Raw genomic sequence first — 23,142 nt, 5'->3', positions numbered from 1 at the left:
GATATTTCAGACATTGTATAAATACATTTTGAACTCCCACTCTGTAAAATTATACACCTGGGAATAAGCCTGTAGCTAACAAAACTATTATGTCTAATCTAAAGGTGATGCCTGATTAATTGTTATGACTATTATCAGGGGATCTCCACCTCAATTGACCCTTGACTGGTGGTTTGGTTTTCCCCAAATTGAATAACCTAACTAATTTTATTATTTTGTCTATTGAGGATTATTTAGTACTGTCTGAAATTATTGAACTAGCACTCAAGAATATATTTTGTAAGCTTCTGTAAAAAAATTGTGCCCAAACATAAATAAAAATATAAATATTGAAAATCAAATAAAATATAAACATTTCTTTACTGCCAGGTCGTACATGCAGATAAAGTTGTGCTGATAAACGTTCAGCTACCAATCTCGGGACTGTAAGTTCGAAACACCTGTTTGATCATTTTCATTATCATTTTTTTTAAATTTCCTCTGTAAACTTAGAATGCAGGAAAATTACCACTTATCGTGATTTATTGTTCATTTATTGAAAGAAATACACAAGTATTTGACATTATTCTACATACAAGTTATTACCATAAAATGTTGTAAGAATAAAACCAGTATCAATAAAATGACATTATATTGATTTAATGAAAACAATCTGAATTGAAATCGAACCCACGGTAACATGTGTGAAAGTCGGAGAACTTATCACTACGCCACTGTGCCATTGGTAAACTTTGCATGTTATTTTGGTCAATTTCGGTTACAAAAATGATGTAAAATAAAGAGTGGCACCTGTCAATACTAACGGACAACAACTTTCAATTTCTAAAATAATGCTACCTCCGTTCTAGAACCTGGGATAGTATGGTGCGGGGAAGCGATATATAAATTTTGTAGTTTAGGTTATACACATACTGAATATTTTTGTAAGATTGTTTTTATATTGATCTAAGTATGTGGAAAAAAATCATACAAAGTCTTGTGAAACAGGCTCAAGAACATCTTTTAGCATGAAATATATCACTTAGAAATAACATAAACACAATGCACCATTATTTTTTGTGCAAGAAAAATATCAATAATCTAAAATGCCAACACCCTGACAATGAGTTAGAGGTCCCATAATTAATGAATATTATTTTCATTACTTTTCCATAGATTGAACATCAAACACATTAAAGGTGGATAATCAGATTTTGGCCATGTAACGGATTTGTTCGAAACTTTAGCATCTGATCATTTACACTCATTTATGTTCACTTAACACTTAATACAAATTAGATTTTCACTGGAGGTATTTTAAAATTTCATTTTCCTATCCTGGTTGCCCAACCAAGATAGAGTTATTTTATCATAAGTATAAATTTGATAAACATACTTTGCCTAAGGAAATGTATAAATATTAGACATTTTGTAATATATTTGTAAAATATTTGCATTAAAAATTATGTATTTAGATGGAATTCATTAGAAACGCAAGTTTGAACAATTATTATTACCTCCCTTTGCCTATCTTGGTTGCGCAACCAAGATAGGTTGGAAATAAATGAATTCAGAAGCTACACACAGCTTTAAAACTTGCATTTTGGTTCAGATTGTTCAATAGTTGATATGTCTATCAAATGCAAATGTAAAACTAGACATTGTATCGAAATAAAAAGAAATACCCAGCTTTTTATATACTTTCATATTAAAGGGGAGTAATTACAAAATTTTATAAAAATAATAAAATATACATTTCAAATAGGAATCTAACTCTATGTAATCGGTCTTTTTGTTCCTTAAATAATTCTCTACCAGAACATACAAAAAGTAAAAAATGTCATTAAATGTTGATTAAATGTGATTGACCGCCTTTAAAAGTTCAACTGAACAGTGAAAAGGTCAGCTAAGGATAGTAGGGACACAACCTGTAATTACAATTCCCATAGAGATGTGTGTTCTCAGTGCATGTAAATATTCAGTTATATTGCAGCAGGTAAACTTATCAATGAAATTAGCCATTAGTTTTAAAACCAAGTGTTAAAGTTGACTATAAATAATTTAATTACAGAAAAAATGGGTAGTTATCATTTAGTTACACCATTTCCTTCAGTGCAAATCTGTATTTCAAATAAGATGAATGACGACTAATTAATGATTCTCCAGAGGACTGGCTGACATGCAGCAAGTAAACAATGCAGGTTAATACTGCCTGCTATTGTAATTGTATATTTAGATTTTATGCCATTCATTTGTCTATGTATAATAAAATCTGGCCTGGCCTGGCCCGGCCCAGTACAAAATAGAGCTCATCGGGCCAGGCCAGGCCAGGCCAGGCCAGGCCGGGCCAGGCCAGAGATTAGAACATGCCTTTTCAGCTGGATTACTCAAAGAACCATTAGGGCTACCATTATTTCCCCAGTGTCAGTGATGTCCTGGTATTGTGGTCAGCACTGATTTAAAGTTGAAAGTTTATGTAACGGTTGTGCCTTTTGTATCTTGGTGATGTAAGAATTCCTGACCTCTGACAAACGTATGTCCATCACACTTGCTTTATCCTGGTGTGAGAATTCCTTAACTCTGACTAAAACATGTCCTAATATGTCTGCCTCATTTGCTTCTCTTCTAAATATGAGAATCCCTGAACTCTGACAAACACATGTCCCTCACACTAACTTCTGCAGGATGTGAGAATTCCTATACTCTGACAAACACATGTCTGTCACACTAACTTCTCTCTGTAATGTGAGAATCCCTAACTCTGACAAACTGATGTAACAGTTCATCAGACTGACTTGTCTCTGTGGTATACCACAACTCTTTAATATATATAATGATGTGAGAATTCCTAACTCAGCAATATTGTACTAATGGGAATACTTAAAACCATTGCATTTTTCTGTTAATTTAGCTCACATAGGGTGAGAGGATCTGATATCTATCTTGAGATGCCAATGTTAAACACACTTTGCCAGAAGTATACTAACTCCGACTTCAGTCAAATTTTTCTCCTTAACAGCATTGAGGTGGAAGGGCAAAGAGAACTAAAGAGAGAATAGGCTTTAAACAACTGCTTTATCTGATTGATCTTTTTTGTTTTTGGATCAGCATTTTTATGTAAAAATTTCTGTGAAAACATTGAATAATTATGAAATCGCTAAATGTAAGATTGCTCACCTATTGTGTGACACTTAACAGGTATGTCTCTGGCTCTAATTAATGAATTGGCAGAGAATTTCTGTCTTTTCTTATGCAATTAAATGCACATCTGACAGTTTCTTTCTAGATTTTTACTTTTTTAGCTCGACTATACAAAGTATGGAGAGCTATCCTACTTAACCCCGTGTCAGCGTCCGCGCGGGCCATAACTCTTGCACCAATTTTTAATGAATTATCCCCACTTTTGACTTAGAATTTCAGGTTAAAGTTTTGATGCACTTTCTCTCTATCTCTGTAACTACTTGATGGATTTGATTTAAATTTAAAATAGTTGTTTCACATCATCACCCACATCATATGACACAAGTTCCATAACCAAATTTTTATGAAGTACAGTGGAACCTGTCTAATCCGAACATGCTCGGACCAGAAAAAAGTTTGGATTAGAGGGGTTTTCGGATTAGAAAGTTTTCTATTTCAGAACGATAAATTAGGCTATTTGTTATACACGATGTGTAGATTTATCTTGTGAAAAGGCAAACAAAAAATAGTTAAATCATAAGCATTATGTAGATAACATTAGTGTTATGTAAATTTCATGTTAATTTAACTTCGCAATATCACTTGTAAACATTTTTTTCACCACTCCTACATTCCTAGAAGGTAGCTAAAAGGAGGATATTTTTACTTGTCTGGTTATTGTAATGGTCCGATCTAGTACCCCATTTAGTGAATCAATTTGCTGCTTTAATGAACAAATTCTACAAAAATGTGTGAGGAAGATACAGATTAATAAGGATCTATTACATTGTCAGTACTTATTGCACATATGAGCCGTGCCATTGGAAAACCAACATAGTGGGTGTGCGACCAGCATGGATCCAGACCAGCCTGCACATCCACGCAGTCTGGTCAGGCTCCATGCTGTTCGCTTTTAAAGCCTATTGGAATTGGAGAAACTGTTAGCGAACAGCATGGATCGTGACCAGACTGCGCGGATGCGCAGGCTGGTCTGGATCCATGCTGGTCGCACACCCACTATGTTGGTTTTCCCATGGCACGGCTCATATGTCTATTCTTACAAATTTCTGTTCAGACAAACTACATAGACTTGTTTCTTTCAAACCTGTGCTAATTGCACACTTCTTCAAAGCAAAAATCTGACATGACTTTTGGTTCCTTTTTCTGTTGACACCTTTATATAGAGTAATAGTTAAGATTGTTAACAGACTCAAAAATGACAGAAGTGAGCAAGATTTATATCAGAGATATTGACTAAGGTTCGGATTAGAAGGGATTTTAATGTAATTAGATATAAAATTTTCAAAAGTCTGTTCGGTTTTCAGAGTAGAGAGGTTTTGGATTACAAGGCTATTTTTACAATAGAGAATGAATAAGAAAAAATAGGACCAAATAATTCGTTCAGTTTAGAGAGGTTTTCATATTAGAGGGTTTGGATTAGGGAGGTTCCACTGCCCCCTTTTTACTTAGAATTTCAGGTTAAAGTTTTGGTGAACTTTCACCCGATATTATTACAAAATGGATTTGATTCTTGAAACTTAAAATAGTTGTTCCACCTTATCACCCACATCATATGACACAAGGTCCATTACTCTGGCACCAATTTTTCATGAATAATGCCCCCTTTTATTTAAGAAATAATTTGTAGCAAATGAGTGCTTTAACACTATTTATGCACGATGGGTGGTTATACGTCTGGCGTAATAATGTCACGAGGGCGCAGCCCAAGTGAATTTATTTGAACGACTTACCCGAGCGTATAAATAGTGTTAAAGCATGCTTGTGCTATAAATTATTTCGATTCTAATATGCCCTTAATCTCAAACATTAGATAAAATATAGAAGCGCTTTTTCTTGGTCGCAACAAAAACTTTGACGTCATCGCACGTTAACGTGACGCCATTCTAGCGTAAGAGTGTTTTAAGCATATTAGAATTAGAATTTAAGGTTAATTTTGATGCATTTTCACTATATCTCTGTTATTACAGAGAGGATTTGATTCAAACTTAAAATAGTTGTTAGGCATCATCATTCACATCATATAACACAAGGACCACAACTTTAGCACAAGTATTTCATGAATTATCTCCCTTTTTACTTTGAATTTCAGGTTAATTTTTGGTGCACTCTCATTCTATCTCGGTTATTATCCCCCGACAAAAGTCGGAGGGATATAGTTTTGGCGTTGTCCATCTGTCCGTCCTTCCTTCCGTCCGTCCGTCCATCCATCCGGACGGAGCCATGTCTAGGAAGTGGTTGTGAATATTTATATAAAACTTCATATACATGTTTACCACAATGAGTTTTTGCGACCCGCCAAGTTTCAGTCAGATTGCCCTAGTAACACCAGAGTTATGGCCCTTAGAAGTTGCTAGTGTTAACTATATAGGGTACTATAAATATGGCAATTTCTGCATCATAACTTTTGATATATTTGACCTAGAACTATGAAACTTAAACAGACTTTAGATCACCATAATGTGGTTGTGTACACACAATTTCTTTCAGATTTATTTTGCAAATTAAGAGTTATTGCCCTTTAATTGTATAAAAATCCACATATTTGTACATAACAAACATACCATTTGGTAGAATTTCATTAAATTTCTTTCATTCTTTTCCATGAACATTTATTGTAAACATGTGAACTTGTGTACCCACACCTGGTCAAAAAAAATTATTCCTTATTTTAGATTTTTTTCAAACAAACGTCATGTACATGTTCACCGCTATGAGGTTATGGGGCCCATCCAGTTTCAGTCAGATTGCCCAAGTAACACCAGAGTTATCCCCCTTAGAAGTTTCTAGTGTTAACTATAAAGGGTACTGTAAATATGGCAATTTCTGCATCATAACTTTTGATATATTTGACCTAGAACTATGAAACTTAAACAGAATTTAGAGCACTATAATGTGGTTGTGCACACACACTTTCGTACGGATTTCTTTTGTAACTTCAGAGTTATTGCCCTTTAATTGTCTAAAAATCCACATATTTGTATGTAACAAACTTACCATTTAGCAGAATTTCATTAAATTTCTTCCATTTCTTTTCCCTGAACATTTATTATTAACATGTGAAGTTGTTCACCTACACCTGGTCACCCACTTGCCTTGGTCACAATCCCGCCCCCCCCCCCCACCTAAATTTTTTTTTATTTTTTTCATGCCATAATTTTGATTTTTTTCAAACTATTTATCAACATGCAAGTTGTACCATTCCCCCACCTCGCATTTGAATTAACTGCATTTAATTTTAAAAGCTAAGCTTAATACAGTAAGCATATCCCATTCAAAATAAATTCTTTAGTCAGGATCAAAGTATCATACATTTATTATGTACTCTTTAATTAAACATTTGTTTTCTGTTAAATTGATTTTGACTAATGAAATTATTTGCTTCTTATTAACGTCCTTAACCTTTTGCTGAATATATTTTTTTGCCATTCCTCACCACAAACCTTTTCGGCCGGTGATACCAATTCATTGAATTTGCTTGATACTAAAAGGATTTGATTCAATCTTAAAATAATTGTTACACATCATTACCCAAATCATGTGGCACAAGGTGCATCACTCTTGTACCAATATTTCATGAATTATGCCCCCTATTTGCTTAGAGTTATACTTATTTAATGTTTTGATAACTTTATCTTTATCTCTATAATTACGTAATTCTTTTTACACAAACATAACCTATTGTACAATACCTTCATCCACACTGGAGTCATTAAACACTCCAGTGACTACTCCAGCTTCCTCAGATGTGCCCATTTTCACTATCTAGCATCGAAATAGTCGAGCCCACTGTCTCCTGTAACAGCTCTTGTGTTTTTCATTTGTTGACTTCCTTGAATTAATGAAAAATAACTAGTAAAATGTATAGGTCAAGGTGTTCATTTGAAATTTATTGCATCCTCTATCAAGATGCAAAACCAGCAAAATATGCAAAAATGCCCTAACTTTTTTTCATTTCATTTTAAAATTTAGTTTTAATGCTCTTAAAGTAGTATTTTAAGGAAATGTTTAAACAGAATTTGTTCAAAATAAATTCCTAGCAATCTTTTTAAAGTATATAAAGATACTGATGGGCCACAACGCTCATTTTCAAAGAAAAAATTATTTTTGGTAAGTATTTTGATCTGTTTTAAAGCATTCCACCTAAAGACAAACGACATTTTCCGAAAAGAAATTTGACTGGAAAAAAATCTATTAGATGTGGTTTTAACTAGAAAAGTAGTATGTAAAAGTGAATGGAGATATATCTATTAGCTGTTCAAGGGTTTCCAGCAGCTCATTGCAAATATTGATGCCTGACACTTTCAGTATAAGTGTAACTGAAGTCATCTTAATGTGTCTAGTGTCTTTTCATTGCATAAAAGCCTATCCATTTGGCAGTGACATTGTCTTAGTTTATGTGAGAAAGATTCTTTGCAAAGTTCATGCCATTTAATTTGTTATCATACTCGAGGGAATGCCAGTATTTCTCTGTAATGTCTGAAATGCAGAAATTTAAATGATTAGACATAATTCTATAAGACAAGTTTTGTGCATAAATGTTTAAGAGAGGCTACATTATTAGATGGTCTCCTAAGGGAAGACAAATGGATTTGACTCCAGTTTTTCCAAGTTTCTAGCTGACATTTTGTCCAACCAATTCCTGTCTCTGTAAAAACTCTACTTTGCATAGGATGGAGGGGGATTCTTAGGGTTGGTACGGCTGTAATTGACAGAAGATTCACCAACCAGATTCTTTGCCCTAAAAGTCAATGTTGTGCATTGTGGTTCTAGTGATACTGGGCGTTTTTAACCCAAAGCTAAAATTATTTCGCATGGTTAATTTGAATGTTCCCTAAAATTACTTTGGACAGTCATTAAGATTATACAAAGCAGTAGGTCATTCTTTAAAAAATCAATGTCACATATAAAAGTCACTTATGGTTAAGTTGTCCTCTGCAATAAGTACATTTTAGCTTGATTTGAAAATAGGGCACATCATGTGAATGTAAGACACACCAAGCATATGTGCATAACTCCAACTGTAAGATCAAGATTTAAGAACAGTTTAGTAACCTACAGGATACAATGTATTGAAACTATCTTTTTCTTTTATATTCATTTTAATTTTTCAGGCAGAATTTAGTGAGATAAATCTGGCATCATACTCCGATACAGGTACTATGGTAGATATACAAGTTACCAGGCAGGGAACCAAAGTTGTAAGGTAGGTTAGCCAGTACTCCAATGTGATATGTTATAAAACTGAGATCGGAGACCAGTGTCGTAGCATCTGATTGGTTAATTTCGAACTCACTTATAAAACTGACCAATCACAAAGCATAATTCTAACAAACTCATTTTTTTTTAATCCCCCACCATGTGTGGTGGGGTGGGGGTTATAGTAATGGTCTCCGTCTGTCCTTCCATCCGTCCATCCATAGCACTTTGTGTCCACTCTGTATCTCCTAAACCCCTTGAAGGATTTTCATGAAACTTCAAATGATCACCTCATCAAGCCGTTAGCCGTTTTGGCTCAAAGGTTTGAAATCTATATCTCCTAAACCCTTGAAGGATTTTCAGATTCATTGATGTCATACATGGACTATAAAATATACTTAACAAGTTCAATGCTTCCACCCAATACCATTAACCCTTTCACTATCCATAACAGCAGCACGGGGGGAGTGGGGGGGGGGATATAGCTGCCTTTCAGACTGCCTTGTTAACTCTGAACCCTGGGCATGTATTCAATATTACTTTGAGGCAAAAGTGCTATACTAATTATTTGTTATAATTTTGTAGTTATATCTGTAGACATATAAAAAGGGGAAGTATTTGTTTACATGACAAGATTTAGCAAAAACAGACAGTAGGGAGTTTGAAATTTGTCAGTCAGTAAGCTATGAGGCACAGTTGTCCAGTGATAAGTTACCAATCTCATAACTAGATCACAAGTTTAATCCCTGGACCATCCGATTGAAATTACTACAATACTGTAATAGTCTCCTTGATGAGGTCCTGTGTAGGATGTTTTACTCTGGAAGTCTTTGAAATTAAAGCCTCTTTATTTTTGCACTGTCCTCAAAAGCCTAAAATGGTTGTCATTCCACTTGAGGAATTGTCCATATGGGCAACCAGTGCCAGCTATAAATAAACTTAAACAGTTAGCGTGTGTAACTTGTTACTGATCAACCCTCAAATAACAGTAGCATGGCTAATTTATGAATTTTCCAGAAATTAGTTTGACTGTGTTTGTGGAAATGGCTAATGACAAAAAAATCACAAATTGCTGGCAGAATGTTTATGAGAATTTATAGAATACATTAGCCTGTTTGAAAGCACGGTATTATAGTTCCTTTGGGTCACACTGGCTTTCAGTATCAATAATTTTACTAGAAAATGACAGATTGTTAATATGACATTGTTCTAGCAGATGGGTCATGATTTACTATCTCTGGCAGAAGATTTAGAGAAAGTAGTTCCAAATAAAATTGTATCCTAGTCTTTTTTAGCTTGATTACTCAAAGAACCATTAGGGCTGTTGTATTTGGCCCAGTGTCAGTGATGTCCTGGCTGCTTTCAGGTTGAAGTTTATGGAACAATTCTCACTGTTGCTATATTAACTGTCCCTGTACTTGTCAAACCTTGCGTGAGAATGGGTCATTTGTTTGTATTTTACACTTGATTGTACTATATGCTTTCAAAGGAACTTGATTGTGTTCTATGTTTTCAGTGAGGATCTTAGTGTAGATTTTTTTTAGCTCACCTGAGCACGAAGTCCTCAAAGGTAAGCTTTTGTGATCGCTCTATGTCAGTCGTCCGTCCGTCCGTCGTCAACAGTTTGACTGTTAACACTCTAGAGGTCACAATTTTGGCCCAATCTTAATGAAACTTGGTCAGAATGTTACACTCAATAAAATCTTGGACAAGGTCAATATCGGGTCATCTGGGTTTAAAAACTAGGTCATCAGGTCAAATCTAAGGAAAAGCTTGTTAACACTCTAGAGGTCACAATTTTGGCCAAAACTTAATGAAACTTAGTCATAATATTACTCTCAGTAAAATCTTGGATGAATTTGATATTGGGTCATCTGGGGTCAAAAACTAGATCATCAGGTCAAATCAAAGGAAAAGTTTGTTAACACTCTAGAGGTCATAATTTTGGCCCAATCTTAATGAAACTTGGTCATAATATTACTCTCAATAAAATCTTGGACGAGTTCGATATTGGGTTATCTGGGGTCAAAAACTAGGTCACCAGGTCAAATCAAAGGAAAAGCTTGTTAACACTGTAGAGGCAACATTTATGACTGTATCTTCATGAAACTTGGTCAGAATGTTAATCTTGATGATCTCAAGGTTCAGTTTGAATCTGGGTCATGTAGGATCAAAAACTAGGCCACCAGGTCAAATAAAAGGAAAAGCTCGTTAACACTGTAGAGGCCACATTTATGACCATTTCTTAATGAAACTTGATCAGAATGTTAGTCTTTATGATCGATAAGTCACGTTAACATCTGGGTCAGGTGGGGTTAAAAACTAGGTCAATAGGTCAAATCAAAGGAAAAGCTTGTTAACAATCTAGAGGCCACATTTTTGACTGTATCTTCATGAAACTTAGTCAGAATTAATTCATTAATTTATTCATTAATAAATATTCACAACCTAATGCAGTTCTATAATTAGTGCACACAAAAAAATAACAACTCAGACCTATTCTAACATTGATAAACTTTGGTGTTCCTTAGTTAGTGCAAAACAGCAAGCAGAAAGGTGGCCGTAAATAATAAAAAGGTTGTTAAAACAGTAGATAGATCTTGGATGTTGCACGTGTGTATTTGGCACTTGTGGATTTTGCCAAGCCAGATTACACTTGGCAATTGCACACCTTGTATGATCAACAGTGTCAAAATCCACACAAGCTGAATACAGTATCCCAGATGAAGCTACGGTGATAAGAACACAATCACTTTGGATATGAAAGTAGAACAAATCTGAATGAATTGAATGCACTAATTTCTCTCATTTTCACATCTCTACTGACAAACATTTACTATGCTGTCATTCCCACACCTTTTGTCCTTACCATACTGTCCAGAAAATCTTAAAAAAATTTAAATTAGAACTAAACTTCAAATACTAGACAAACCTCATTCTGTCACAGATAATTTTCTCCATATTCTATATTGCTTATATTGATTGAAGGCTTTTTCAGCATCTTCTCTTAGTTGCCATATAGAGCTTTCATTTTGGATTAATGATGATACATAAATAGAGGAAATTAAATTTGAACCCGTATGAACTAGCAGATGACAGATAACATTATATAATGGTCATGGTTTTTCATATGGGGGAAACATTTGTTAGAAAATATTCAAAAAACTGAAAACTAGGCCGTTTTTGAAATGGGGTTATATTACAAGTTAAAGCATAGCAAAAGTTCCTTCTAGGGCACATCTATATAAATATAATATGATCATCTTGTAAAATTTTGGTTGCAATGTCTGTTTTATACTGCCGAAAGATTTCAAGTAAGTATTTATGCTAGTTATTTAACATAAATTGTTAAATCCAACAACAAATTAAATCTGTTACCACTTTCAGTAGAGTAAATACGGCAATAAGACATTGACTCAGTCAATCCATTACGATTTCATGCCTGAATTTGTTGCGCATAATTAGAGGGTCGCAATGGGGCTTGTTTTCATATATTTACTGTGCATTTCAAGGTAACGATAATATTTAGTTGTTTACATTAAATTCGTGATATATGTCTATCTGGTGGACTGAATGTATGTTATGTTCTTCAAGAATGGAGGAAATAACATCCTCGGGTTTAGTTATATGTAATCCACGGAACGCGTTCAGTCAGAGTCGCCTCAATTAGGAAAGAATAGTCTAACGTCAGAGATTATTTCTAAGGTCACGGAGTTTTATTGGCCAGCTTGTAATGACAACAGCTTTCGGTATCAGTAGCTCAGTCAAGTGTGATTTATTGAACTATAATATTCCTTCTCAAGAGAAGGAATAATTATGTTGGTCAGTAGGTCTGTTGTCAAGAAGACCAGTTAGTTTCTGATCAACTAGAGAAGGTTTGGGTCTACAATGGAACCTCATGGGATAATTGCCTGAAGTCAGTATATGACCTCTATTGTTTGGGGGCTAAGTAGATTAAAGATGTCAGTGACCTTGGAAGTAAAAAAACAGTTTTGTAATCAACAGGTAGGGATGGCTTTACATAAATGACCAGCAGATTTCATAGCTGCAAGTGACAGTAGATGGCTCAAATAGATTTTTTGGGTAATTAGTCAAAGGTTAACCCTTTGCCTGCTGGCGGCAATAATTCTGCCTTTGCGACCAGTGCAGACCAAGATCAGCCTGCACATCCGTGCAGTCTGATCATGGTCTGCACTGTTCGCTATTCAGTCAGTAAATTTTAAGTAAACACCCCTTCGAATAATAAATGATATTGCCCAAATTGAATGATGGACCAGTCCATTATAGAAATTTAGCAGGCTAAGGGTTAATATCACAGCAAACTTTTGACTGAAAATTATACACTCATTTTCCTCCAGCAGACCATAATTCAGGGCGTATGTTTTTTACAAATATCATTTTCAGAGGAGAACGATGCAGAGTATAAAATCTTAACTTCCCATTGTCAGTGCCATCATTACAAATTCACATTATTCCTCACTTCAGTTAACATTTGAAGCTGTCTCACAAATAAGCACATTACACAGTAGGGACAGAAAATCTGAAATTAGCTTGATAAGGATGAAAACGAATGACATAATCCATGTGATGTAAAAGATCTGGATTTATTTTTTTTACTTTCAGATCTTTTAAGCCTGATTTTCTGCTGATTCGCCAACATGTACGAGATGCCGGGGAGGACTGGAGAAATATACTCATTGGTTTTCAGTATGGTGGAATTCCAAGTATTAACAATCTACATGCTTGCTATAATTTTCTAGATAAACCTTGGGTTGTAAGTATGATATACTTGTTACAATGGGATTTAGTGGTTATAAACAATCAATTTTGAATATATATGGCCAAAATTCTTATAGTACACAAATGAATCTGACTTAAGAATCAATCTTACCAATCAGAACTGATGACAGAATTAAAAGAAATAAATGTATATGACTTTAGAATCAAAGTTAAAAGTCAGAACAGAAGGCAGAATTAGAGGATCATTAACTTTGAATGAGCAGTGTGAACAACATGATAAATGTTTGAAAGCAATAGATGAAAGAGATACAAAAATAGAATTGTTTTATTTATAAATACTGATTACCGTATAACCCCGTATTAACGCCCCCCCCCTCTAATTAACGCCCCCCCCCCCATGTTTTTTGGGGAAAATAAAAAAATCTTACCTTCAAAAATTGGTCCTAGATCCAACACAATAATATCCAGATAATAACAATTCCATAACAATACAAATGAATTTAAAAAAAAAACCCACAGTTTATTAGCACAAACTTTTAAACACGTCAACAGGCATGGCACAAATAAATCTACTGTGTGTAAGTACTGAATATGCTACGTGCAGGTAAATCCACATAAACATCTGGGCTATAAACGCTACAGTATTGATCAAATTTAACTCGGATCACGTCACTCAGCGCGCTACTTTACACAGATTCCCAGTACGATGACGTATCGTGAAGTGCGTGAATTGGGATGAATAGGGGAGCGTTTATACGAGTTACTGACATTGTTTGGATCAAATTTTTCGTAAAATGCATCGCCCCCGGGGGCGTTTAAACGGGGTTATACGGTACATTGAATCAAGATTACTTTCAGCATAAATAGAATTTGATCATATTGATCATATAGTTTCAGTGTATGTCCTTGAAGTCTGCATTATAGTTTTTAAAGGGGAATATTCAACATTTGACAGTGCCTGTAGTTGGAAAGAGTTTAATGAAAAATATTAACTTGCGAAAAAGTTGCGAAAATCTGACTACAAACAAAAAAGATATGGCAATTTTTAAAAATATTATCAATTTAATGAAATGGCAGCCACTTTGGGCACAGTGACGTCATCTATTTTTCCTTTTATAGGCATTACCAGATATGGTATTTATGGCAAAATTATGTTAAATATAATTAAATAGGGAGTTAAATTTAAGGAATACACTTTTTCACACAAACCAAGGCTCATATTATATTACGGCCCACAAAATAAGATTCTCTCGGTTGTTATTTACTGATTTACCATATAAGTTAATGCCCATATAAGGATAGAATGATGATGTCACTGTGCCCAAAATGGCTGCCATTTCATTACAAAGATGGTATTCAAATGACCATACACTTTTTGTTTGTAGTCCTATTTAGATAATTTTTTTGCCACTGCTAATGTTTCACCTAGTTGAAATGTTGCCAAATGTTGCATATTCCCCTTTAAATGACAGTTATTAGCAAACACACTGGAAGATGTGTTACCAGTCATTGACAGTTAATTTTTATGCTCCACTTTCCCCAATTTGTTTTTGGAGGAGAAGGGAGGGCACTTAGAGTTGCCCTTGTCTGTATGTCTGAATTTGTGGTGTGCATTTCTCAAAAAGTATTTGACCAAGAGACTTCAAATCTCACAGGATTGCCATTCAGCATGTGAAGTTGTGCATCTGGGGTTTTAATTGGGATTTCACACAACCATACCAGAGTTATGGCCCTTGACCTAGTTAAAAATGTGCATAAGAAAGGCTGAAAAGTTTGTTTTGCATGTATCTCAAAAAGTATTTGACTTAGAGTCTTAAAACTTTACAGGGTTGTTATATAGTGTGTGAAGTTTTGCACCCAGTTTACTGACTGAATAGCAAACAGTGCAGACTGTGATCGCCCTGCATGGACATAAGGCTGAATGACTTGCCACCAGCAGGCTAAAGGTTGATAGGGTCTGATGCAGTTTGCCGCCTGTTTTCCAGTAGACTGGTGAAAAATAACAAGGTCATTTGTTTTATAGGAGCATCGGAAAGATTGACACTTCTTTCTCCATGTAGCCTGTATTTTATTTTGATGATGACTTCTCTAAAGAGAGACTTCAGATTATTCGTTGCTCCTTTTATTTTTCAGTTTGCCCAGTTAGTCCAGATACAGAACCGCTTAGGACACGAGAACTTTCCCCTGATACATCAAGCTTATTATCCAAACCATCGTGAAATGGTGAGTAATTTATGGGTGAGTGTCGCTCCACATTGGTCGTTGTCCAACCCTGCAACGAGCAAGCGACTGCCCACTTATTTAGCATTACTTGGTTTGTATACTTGGGGTACTGAATTGATTGCAGTACCAAATACAGAAATAAATAGATAATTAAAGTCTAAGTGACTGCAATTATTTCATTGCTCTTTTTTTTTAATTTTTCTTACATTTTATTCATATTTATTGCATTCTTTTTTATAATATCTTGCTTTCAATAGTTCAGTATAAACAATAAAATGTCTGTGAAGCAGTCATATATGATCAGTGCATATCGTATTGCTGAAATTAATAAAGAAATCTGAAAATTTATTGAAAAATCTTCTCGTTGACAAAAGATACGTTTTCTTATAAATGTTAGTCTAACCAGCTGTATAGGTAGAAGATATTGTTTATTTCCAGAAAATCAGTTTTATAACATAATATATGGCAGCTTCAAGACAGCTTCACAAATTATCCCTGTAATTTCCAATATCTATTGGAATGATTTATTGTCTTTCAGCTTCCTGCCCTTCATAATTGATCTATACCTTGTATTTTATTAGTTTTCCCAGCTTTCTTGTGTGTTGCCATTATTGCTTTTGGTAGTTGCTCAGTTTCCATTGTATGGCTTGCTTTTGAAAAATCTGTAAGATGTTTTATAAATGAGCCGTGCCATGGGAAAACCAACATAGTGGCTTTGCTAACGGTTTCTCTAATTGCAGTAGGCTTTAAAAGCGAACAGCATGGATCCTGACCAGACTGCGCGGATGTGCAGGCTGGTCTGGATCCATGCTGGTCGCAAACCCACTATGTTGGTTTTCTCATGGCGCGGCTCAAATGATATCTATAACAGGTTTTACAGTAGCTATTTTTGCAGGTTAGAACTTGATCAATATTAGAATGCTGGCACTATTTGCATTGAACAGGCTCTGAAGGTTGACAGTGAAATGAATTTAGTTTAAAGGGATGGCATTGAAGAATATACATTTTTATAAGCTTCAGAAGCCATTTGTTATTTTAACCTCAGTGCAAAAAGTGGAGAAAGTGTATTGACAGACAGTAGCACTTACCGTAACAACTTTCTGCACTGAGGTAACAATTTCTGAGTGTAATGGCAGAAGGAGAAAGGTGTATTTCTGCACTGAGGTAACGATTTTTGAGTGTAATGGCAGAAGGAGAAAAGGTGTATTTCTGCACTGAGGTAACGATTTCTGAGTGTAATGGCAGAAGGAGAAAGGTGTATTATCCTGTAATAAGGTGGTGGTTGTACTTGTATTTTGATAACACATGCCTTCCCCTATACTAAGTGTCCATGTGTTTGACCTATTGTTTCTAGGGTTGATAAGGTAGTGGGTATAAGTGGTGTCCATGACCTCATCCTTTTTATCTGGTATGTAAGATGATGGCTTTTGATGTTTACTGTCAGGAGACAAGTTTAAGCTCACAGTAACTAAAAAACATTTTGGCTGCCAGTTTTGAAAAAAAAAGTCTGAATGACACCATTTTGTATGTGTATTGATAAATATTAATGACCTTCTATTAAATAAACGTAAGAAAGAGAGGTTTTGAATGTGAGTTTTTTTTAACAGCCGGTCATATAGCATTTTAATTTTACATTACATATGATTGACAGAAATTAAATTAATGTATGTCTGTATTATTGTTATGTTTGTGATAACATTGAGTTGCCTGCAAGTGTAAAGAAAAATATGATCAGAGGTGCTTTGTGCACCTGGTGTTTTTATTAGCTCACCTGTCACATAGTGACAAGGTGAACTTTTGTGATCACCCTTCGTCCGTCATCCGTCGTCAGTCCGTCCATCCGTGCGTCCGTCAGTGCGTCAACAATTTCTTGTCTGCACGATAGTGGTTTCATTTATGATTTTATTTTAACCAAACTTGCACACAACTTGTATCACCATAAGATCTCGGTTCCTTTCTATAACTGGCCAGATCCCATTATGGGTTCCAGAGTTATGGCCCCTGAAAGGGCCAAAATTAGCTGTTTTGACCTTGTCTGCACAATAGCAGTTTTATTTATGATTTGATTTTTACCAAACTGGCACACAACTTGTATCACCATAAGATCTTGGTTCCTTTCTTGAACTGGCCAGATTCCAGTATGGGTTCCAGAGTTGTGGCCCCTGAAAGGGCCAGAATTAGCTATTTTGACCTTGTCTGCACAATAGCAGCTTCATGTATGATTTTATTTTAACCAAACATGCACACAACTTGTATCTCCATAAGATCTTGGTTCCTTTCTTGAACTGGCTAGACTGCCTTATGGGTTCAAGAGTGATGGCCCCTGAAAGGGCCAGAATTAGCTATTTTGACCTTGTCTGCACAATAGCAGCTTCATTTATGATTTGAATTTGATCAAACTTGCACAAAACTTGTGTCACCATAAGATCTCGATTCCATTCTTCAACCGGCCAGATCCCTTAATGGGTTCCAGAGTTAATACCCCTGAAAGGGCCAAAATTAGCTATTTTGACCTTGTCTGCACAATAGCAGCTTCATTTATGATTTGATTTTAACCACTCTTGCACACAACTTGTATCACCACAAGATCTTGGTTCCGTTTTTGAACTGGCCAGATTCCATCATGGGTTCCAGAGTTATGGCCCCTTAAAGGTCCAAAATTTGCTATTTTGGCTTTTGCAGCCATATAGAGACTTCATTTAAGGTTTTATTTGATACAAACTTCCAAAATATCTTCAACAACAATAAATCTTGGATTCCATGATGAATCAGATCCAGTCGTACGTTCCAGAGTTATTTAATATGATCTGATTACCTCCCCTGATTGTAATCAAAATGGATTGATATCAGTAAGTACTTATTGAATTTATTTGAAATTTCATTATTGTCATTAGTTGGACTGAGATAATCAGGGTAGATAACTATGGACTGATTTTATGTCAAATTACCTCCCTTTATTCCAAATTAAAATAGGTATATCTCCGTAACTAATGAAGATACTGATCTGAAATTTCATTTATGTCAACAGATTTATTTGGCAGATCCTTCTTTTGTTCACTTACAATAATTTTTTTTAATTACTTCCCTTTTACATTACTATAAATAGCGTATTTTTAGTAACTTTTTTATTATTGGCCGTAGGGAAAAACCGAGACCACTTTTCTGTGGTACAACATGGATGGTACCTCCAATTTTTAGGTGTATTTTGACATATCTGTACCTTGTAAGAGTTTATTTTTCTTTTTGGTTAAATTTCTTCCCTTTGTTGTTCCTGTCCTTTGGAATTAGATATTTTTTCTGAGTACCTTCTTGTCCTCAAGTGCAATGATAACAGGTGAGCAATATAGGGCCATCATGGCCCTCTTGTTTGAATGTTGGTGGGAGCACTTGCGCCAGAGCCAACACTGCTATAGATGTGATGGTATTTTTACTAATATGCGCAAACAGTGTCACTCAAGAATTGGAATTAGTATTAATCAGCGCTGTACCTTAAAATATACTACCAATAAGTCCCATATTCTTAAGGAAGTGATGAAAATGATATGTATAACAACTCATAAGTTGCACATTCCTAAGGAAGTGATAAAAATGAAATGTTTAACAACCAGTAAGTTGCACATTCTTAAGGAAGTGATAAAAATGATATGTATAACAACCAGTAAGTTGCACATTCTTAAGGAAGTGATAAAAATGATATGTATAACAACCAGTAAGTTGTAAGGTCTTAAAGATGTGATAAATATGATATGTAAAATACCCAAGTTACAGTATTTGATAACAGTTTTGCCTTCCTATAATGTTGGAAAGGTAAAAAATGAAATTTATCATCCAAAATAATGAGTTGTTTTAGTAAGGAAATGGTGCATTCAATTGTGAAGTTACCATATTATGTGACAATTAAAAAATGATGGAGATTAGAGTTAAACGCTGCCAGGAAATATTGAATTTATTGATTCTGTTCAAAGTGAGCAATTAAGATGTAGGATAGCGGAAAGCCCAGCAAACATTGATTTGGTATTCGGATATAGTTGATAGATGACTTGAAATCTCAAATATCATCAGTCTAGTCAGCCTCTCATTAATACTGTATTGTTTAGGCATCTGTATGTGCATATAACCAGTTCCAAAAAGATCTTTTGAAATAACTTTGGGTGGTAATTTGGATGTTATATCCTGCGGAAAGATTTTGTCCAACTAATTCCTCCCAGATTTATTGATAGATTGTTGTAATATATTTGATTTTTCATGTCAGCGTTAGATTCCAGTGAGCTGTATATGCCGATGATTCAGTATCTTGTCAGCTTGTTTACTCTAAATGAGCCGTGCCATGAGAAAACCAACATAGTGGCTTTGCAACCAGCATGGATCCAGACCAGCCTGCGCATCCGCGCAGTCTGGTCAGGATCCATGCTGTTTGTTAACAGTTCCTCTAATTGCAATATGCTTTCAGAGTGAACAGCATGGATTCTGACCAGACTGCGCGGATGCGCAGGCTGGTCTGGATCCATGCTGGTCACAAACGCAATATGTTGGTTTTCTCATGGCACGGATCAAATAATCTCTTCAGGGACTATGCATCAGAATTTCACTAAACTTGGTCTGTAGCATAGCTCTGTTCCACTGCGCAGAAAGACTCAATCATATGAAGGCAAATTTTTTTTTACCGATTGCATGAATGTATCTGCCGCAAAGCTTCATTCTTGTTTAGAAAATTATAAGGCTTGTTGTGATTAAAGTTTATAGAAGATAGAGCTAAGGTGATCCTTTTCTGCGGATATTTTAAGTCAACTTCCTTCAAATTGTTAAAGATGTTACTTAGAAATTGTTTACATGATGCTGATTAATTATTTTACTGTTGAGACAAATTTCAGGAAATGTTGAAACAAATTATGGGATATCCTGAAAGCAAAGTCTAAGATCTGGTGTACCGGCAGTTATTGCTGAGACCTATCTTCAAGCTTGATATATTAAAAAGGGTTAACAGAAAACATTCCTATTGATTTGTTCTTTGAGTTCTGTAGTTTGTATTCAACTCAGTTTTTGACATAGTCGTCACTTCCTTGCAATCAATATCTTTACATCAGTTTACAAATCATGTTTTTAGGGTTATTCTATTTCTTGGCAACAAATTTTGATAGACTGGTATTGTGATTATTGCTTAGGAGTTGTATGAGATGGTTTCGGCTAGCCAGTGTCATTTTGTTTTTTATTTGCAAATAGCCTACAAAAGTTCTGGCATTTGGACACTTGAAGAAATTTGCCTTAATTGAGATGGACAAGATTTCCTTCAAGAGGGAGAGGACTTTAATCAACTGACAGTATTGTCAAACAAATTATGCGATGTCTACAAACCAAAGGGCGAGAATTCTTGTAAAACTTCTAATAATTTTGTAAGAATGCCAAGTCTGTGGCAATATAGGAGGTATTGCAACTGTAACCTATGTAACCTAGTATTGTAAAGTGTAATGCAATTTCCAGTTTTAATCCCCAGCCCTTAATAATTTAATGAAAATGTGAATATATAGTTTTATGCATGGTCAGTTGTGTCAGTAAGAGAGGATGGAGCGGTCTGTGGGTAAAATGCCAGACTTGATTGGGTTCTTCACCCCTCCATTGAAATATTACTAATTGTACTTTTGATAGTGGTAAGGAACTTTATACGTTGTAGCCTGGTTACCTCTGGAATTGGAGGAGCTTCTGTATTTACTTCTTAAAACTGGAAGTCTCGTCCGGCTTTGCTTTTAGTAGACTATATTTGGAAATTTTACCCATCTGGCAAGTCGATAGACAATTTAGTTATAATATTTGTGTCTCACAACTGACTGGGTTTTATGATAGCAATAAATATGTTTGAGATATTCTTGAGATACAACTCCCAGACATATATATTCTGTATGTGCCAGACATGAAGATAAAATGCGGGTTAAAGCAAATCTGTTTTATCCCATTATTTATTTATAATTTTTTACAAATCAATGGAAATGCACTAGTAATTCAAAATAAATGCAGGTTGAATTTGGGAAAATACCTTCTACTCGATTTTTAACGTCCTGAGGTCTTCCCTTTGATTTTTGTGTATGTGGCAAGCAAATATTTAGACAGTGTGGCATTGTGAATACTAGGATCAATAGAGAAAATGAATGCTCTGTTATATTTTGACATGCTTGCCTTCCCTTTGCCTGGTAATAATCAATACAAGTTTTGCCTCCCCCAAAAATAACAAAACTACAGCTGAATCTCGAAGATAGATTATATAATTGAGTAATTTTTTGTTTCCTTGCAAAGTTTCTCTTTATCGGGACCTTTTTTTTTTGCACAAGACAAGGAAAATTTGGAAGATGAATTGTGTTTGCAGACAAAATATCTGATTTCAAGTGTGACATATTATGGTGTTCAGTTAGGGCCATCCTTTTACTTTGACCTTAGATTGATGATAATACCATGCGTAGGTGGAGGATACAATGCAGTTTTGTTATATGATGCAAAAACACGGTGAGAAGACATGATATTTTGCATCATTTATTTTGTGTTTTGGATTTCATGTTACAGTAGTATCCCCTGGACCTGAGGGTGATATTACAATGCAAATGTGAAATATTAAAAAACTTTATCATACTTTTGTAATATCACCCTTAGGTCTAAGGGACAACATGTGCGATAGTTCGAATTTGTGAAAACATGATGCAAGAAAGCAATTTTAACATCCACTACCGTATTTTTGTAATTTTGCCCATAAGTTGAAAGGACGATAGTGCACTTAGATGTGAAAGCTACGATGTGAAAGCAAATTACAGATATCACATCTTCAATTTTTCACATTTTGGTTTCATATTTTCACATCATACTTTTGTGGCAGTGCAATGTATCTTAGTTTTTTCACATCATCTTATCTCACTATGGCCTTTACTAGACCTCAGGATGCTAGAGCGAAAGACACAGGATTAAGGAGTAATCTAAAAGGTCCAGAACTGTTAAAGACTGCGCAAAATCATAACTCCTCTTAACTTAAATTTTCAATTACAGTATTTACCTTTTATTATATTTACTCTTACCACTCCTGTTTAGAGCAGAACTCCATGAAAGGGATTCTGTTATGATGGAAAGGCAGACAACATTTAAAGATGGACATTGATACAAAAAAATGTATCACTACCTGTGCTTACTTTTTGGATTATGTCCCGTTATTTTATTTACTCAATGCTTTGTGTGTATCGCAATCCCAAAACCATTGCAGGAACTTTGTTAATGGTGGACATTGGACAGAGGATATTGGGAGGAAGTGCATAGTACAAGAACCATAACTCTACCATATTTACTTTTTAGCTCACCTGAGCACGAAGTGCTCAAGGTGAGCTTTTGTGATCGCCCTGTGTCCGTCGTCATCTGTCGTCAGTTGTCCGTCCGTTGTCAACAATTTGACTGTTAACACTCTAGAGGTCACTATTTTGGCCAATCTTAATGAAACTTGGTCAGAATGTTACCCTCAATAAAATCTTGCACGAATTCGATATTGGGTCATCTTGGGTCAAAAACTAGGTCACCAGGTCAAATTAAAGGAAAAGATTGTTAACACTCTAGAAGTCACAATTTTTGCCCAATCTTAATGAAACTTGGTCAGAATGTTACCTTTAATAAAATCTTGGACGAATTTGATATTTGGTCATCTGGGGTCAAAATGTAGGTCACCAGGTCAAATCAAAGGAAACGCTTATTAACACTCTAGAGGTCACAATTTTGGCTCAATCTTTATGAAACAGTCAAAATGTTACCCTCAATAAAATCTTGGACAAGTTATATATTGGG

General features: G+C 35.1%; 1 protein-coding gene across 5 annotated transcripts in view; it reads left to right on the top strand.

The window, feature by feature from the left end:
• The window catches only part of LOC123529641 (synapsin-like), a 173,275-nt gene that overhangs the window by 70,338 nt on the left and 79,795 nt on the right, over positions 1-23,142 (top strand). For all 5 annotated transcript variants that reach the window (XM_045310046.2, XM_045310049.2, XM_045310045.2 and 2 more), the window contains 3 exons: positions 8,292-8,383; positions 13,000-13,150; positions 15,250-15,339. In XM_045310046.2, coding sequence (XP_045165981.2) covers positions 8,292-8,383; positions 13,000-13,150; positions 15,250-15,339 — 333 coding nt within the window. The remainder of the gene's footprint in view (positions 1-8,291; positions 8,384-12,999; positions 13,151-15,249; positions 15,340-23,142) is intronic.

The sequence above is a fragment of the Mercenaria mercenaria genome, chromosome 13 (genome assembly GCF_021730395.1).
Source record: "Mercenaria mercenaria strain notata chromosome 13, MADL_Memer_1, whole genome shotgun sequence".
NCBI lineage: Eukaryota > Metazoa > Mollusca > Bivalvia > Venerida > Veneridae > Mercenaria > Mercenaria mercenaria.
The sequence above is the reverse complement of the archived record's forward strand: the minus strand, read 5'-3'. Positions and strand labels throughout refer to the sequence as shown.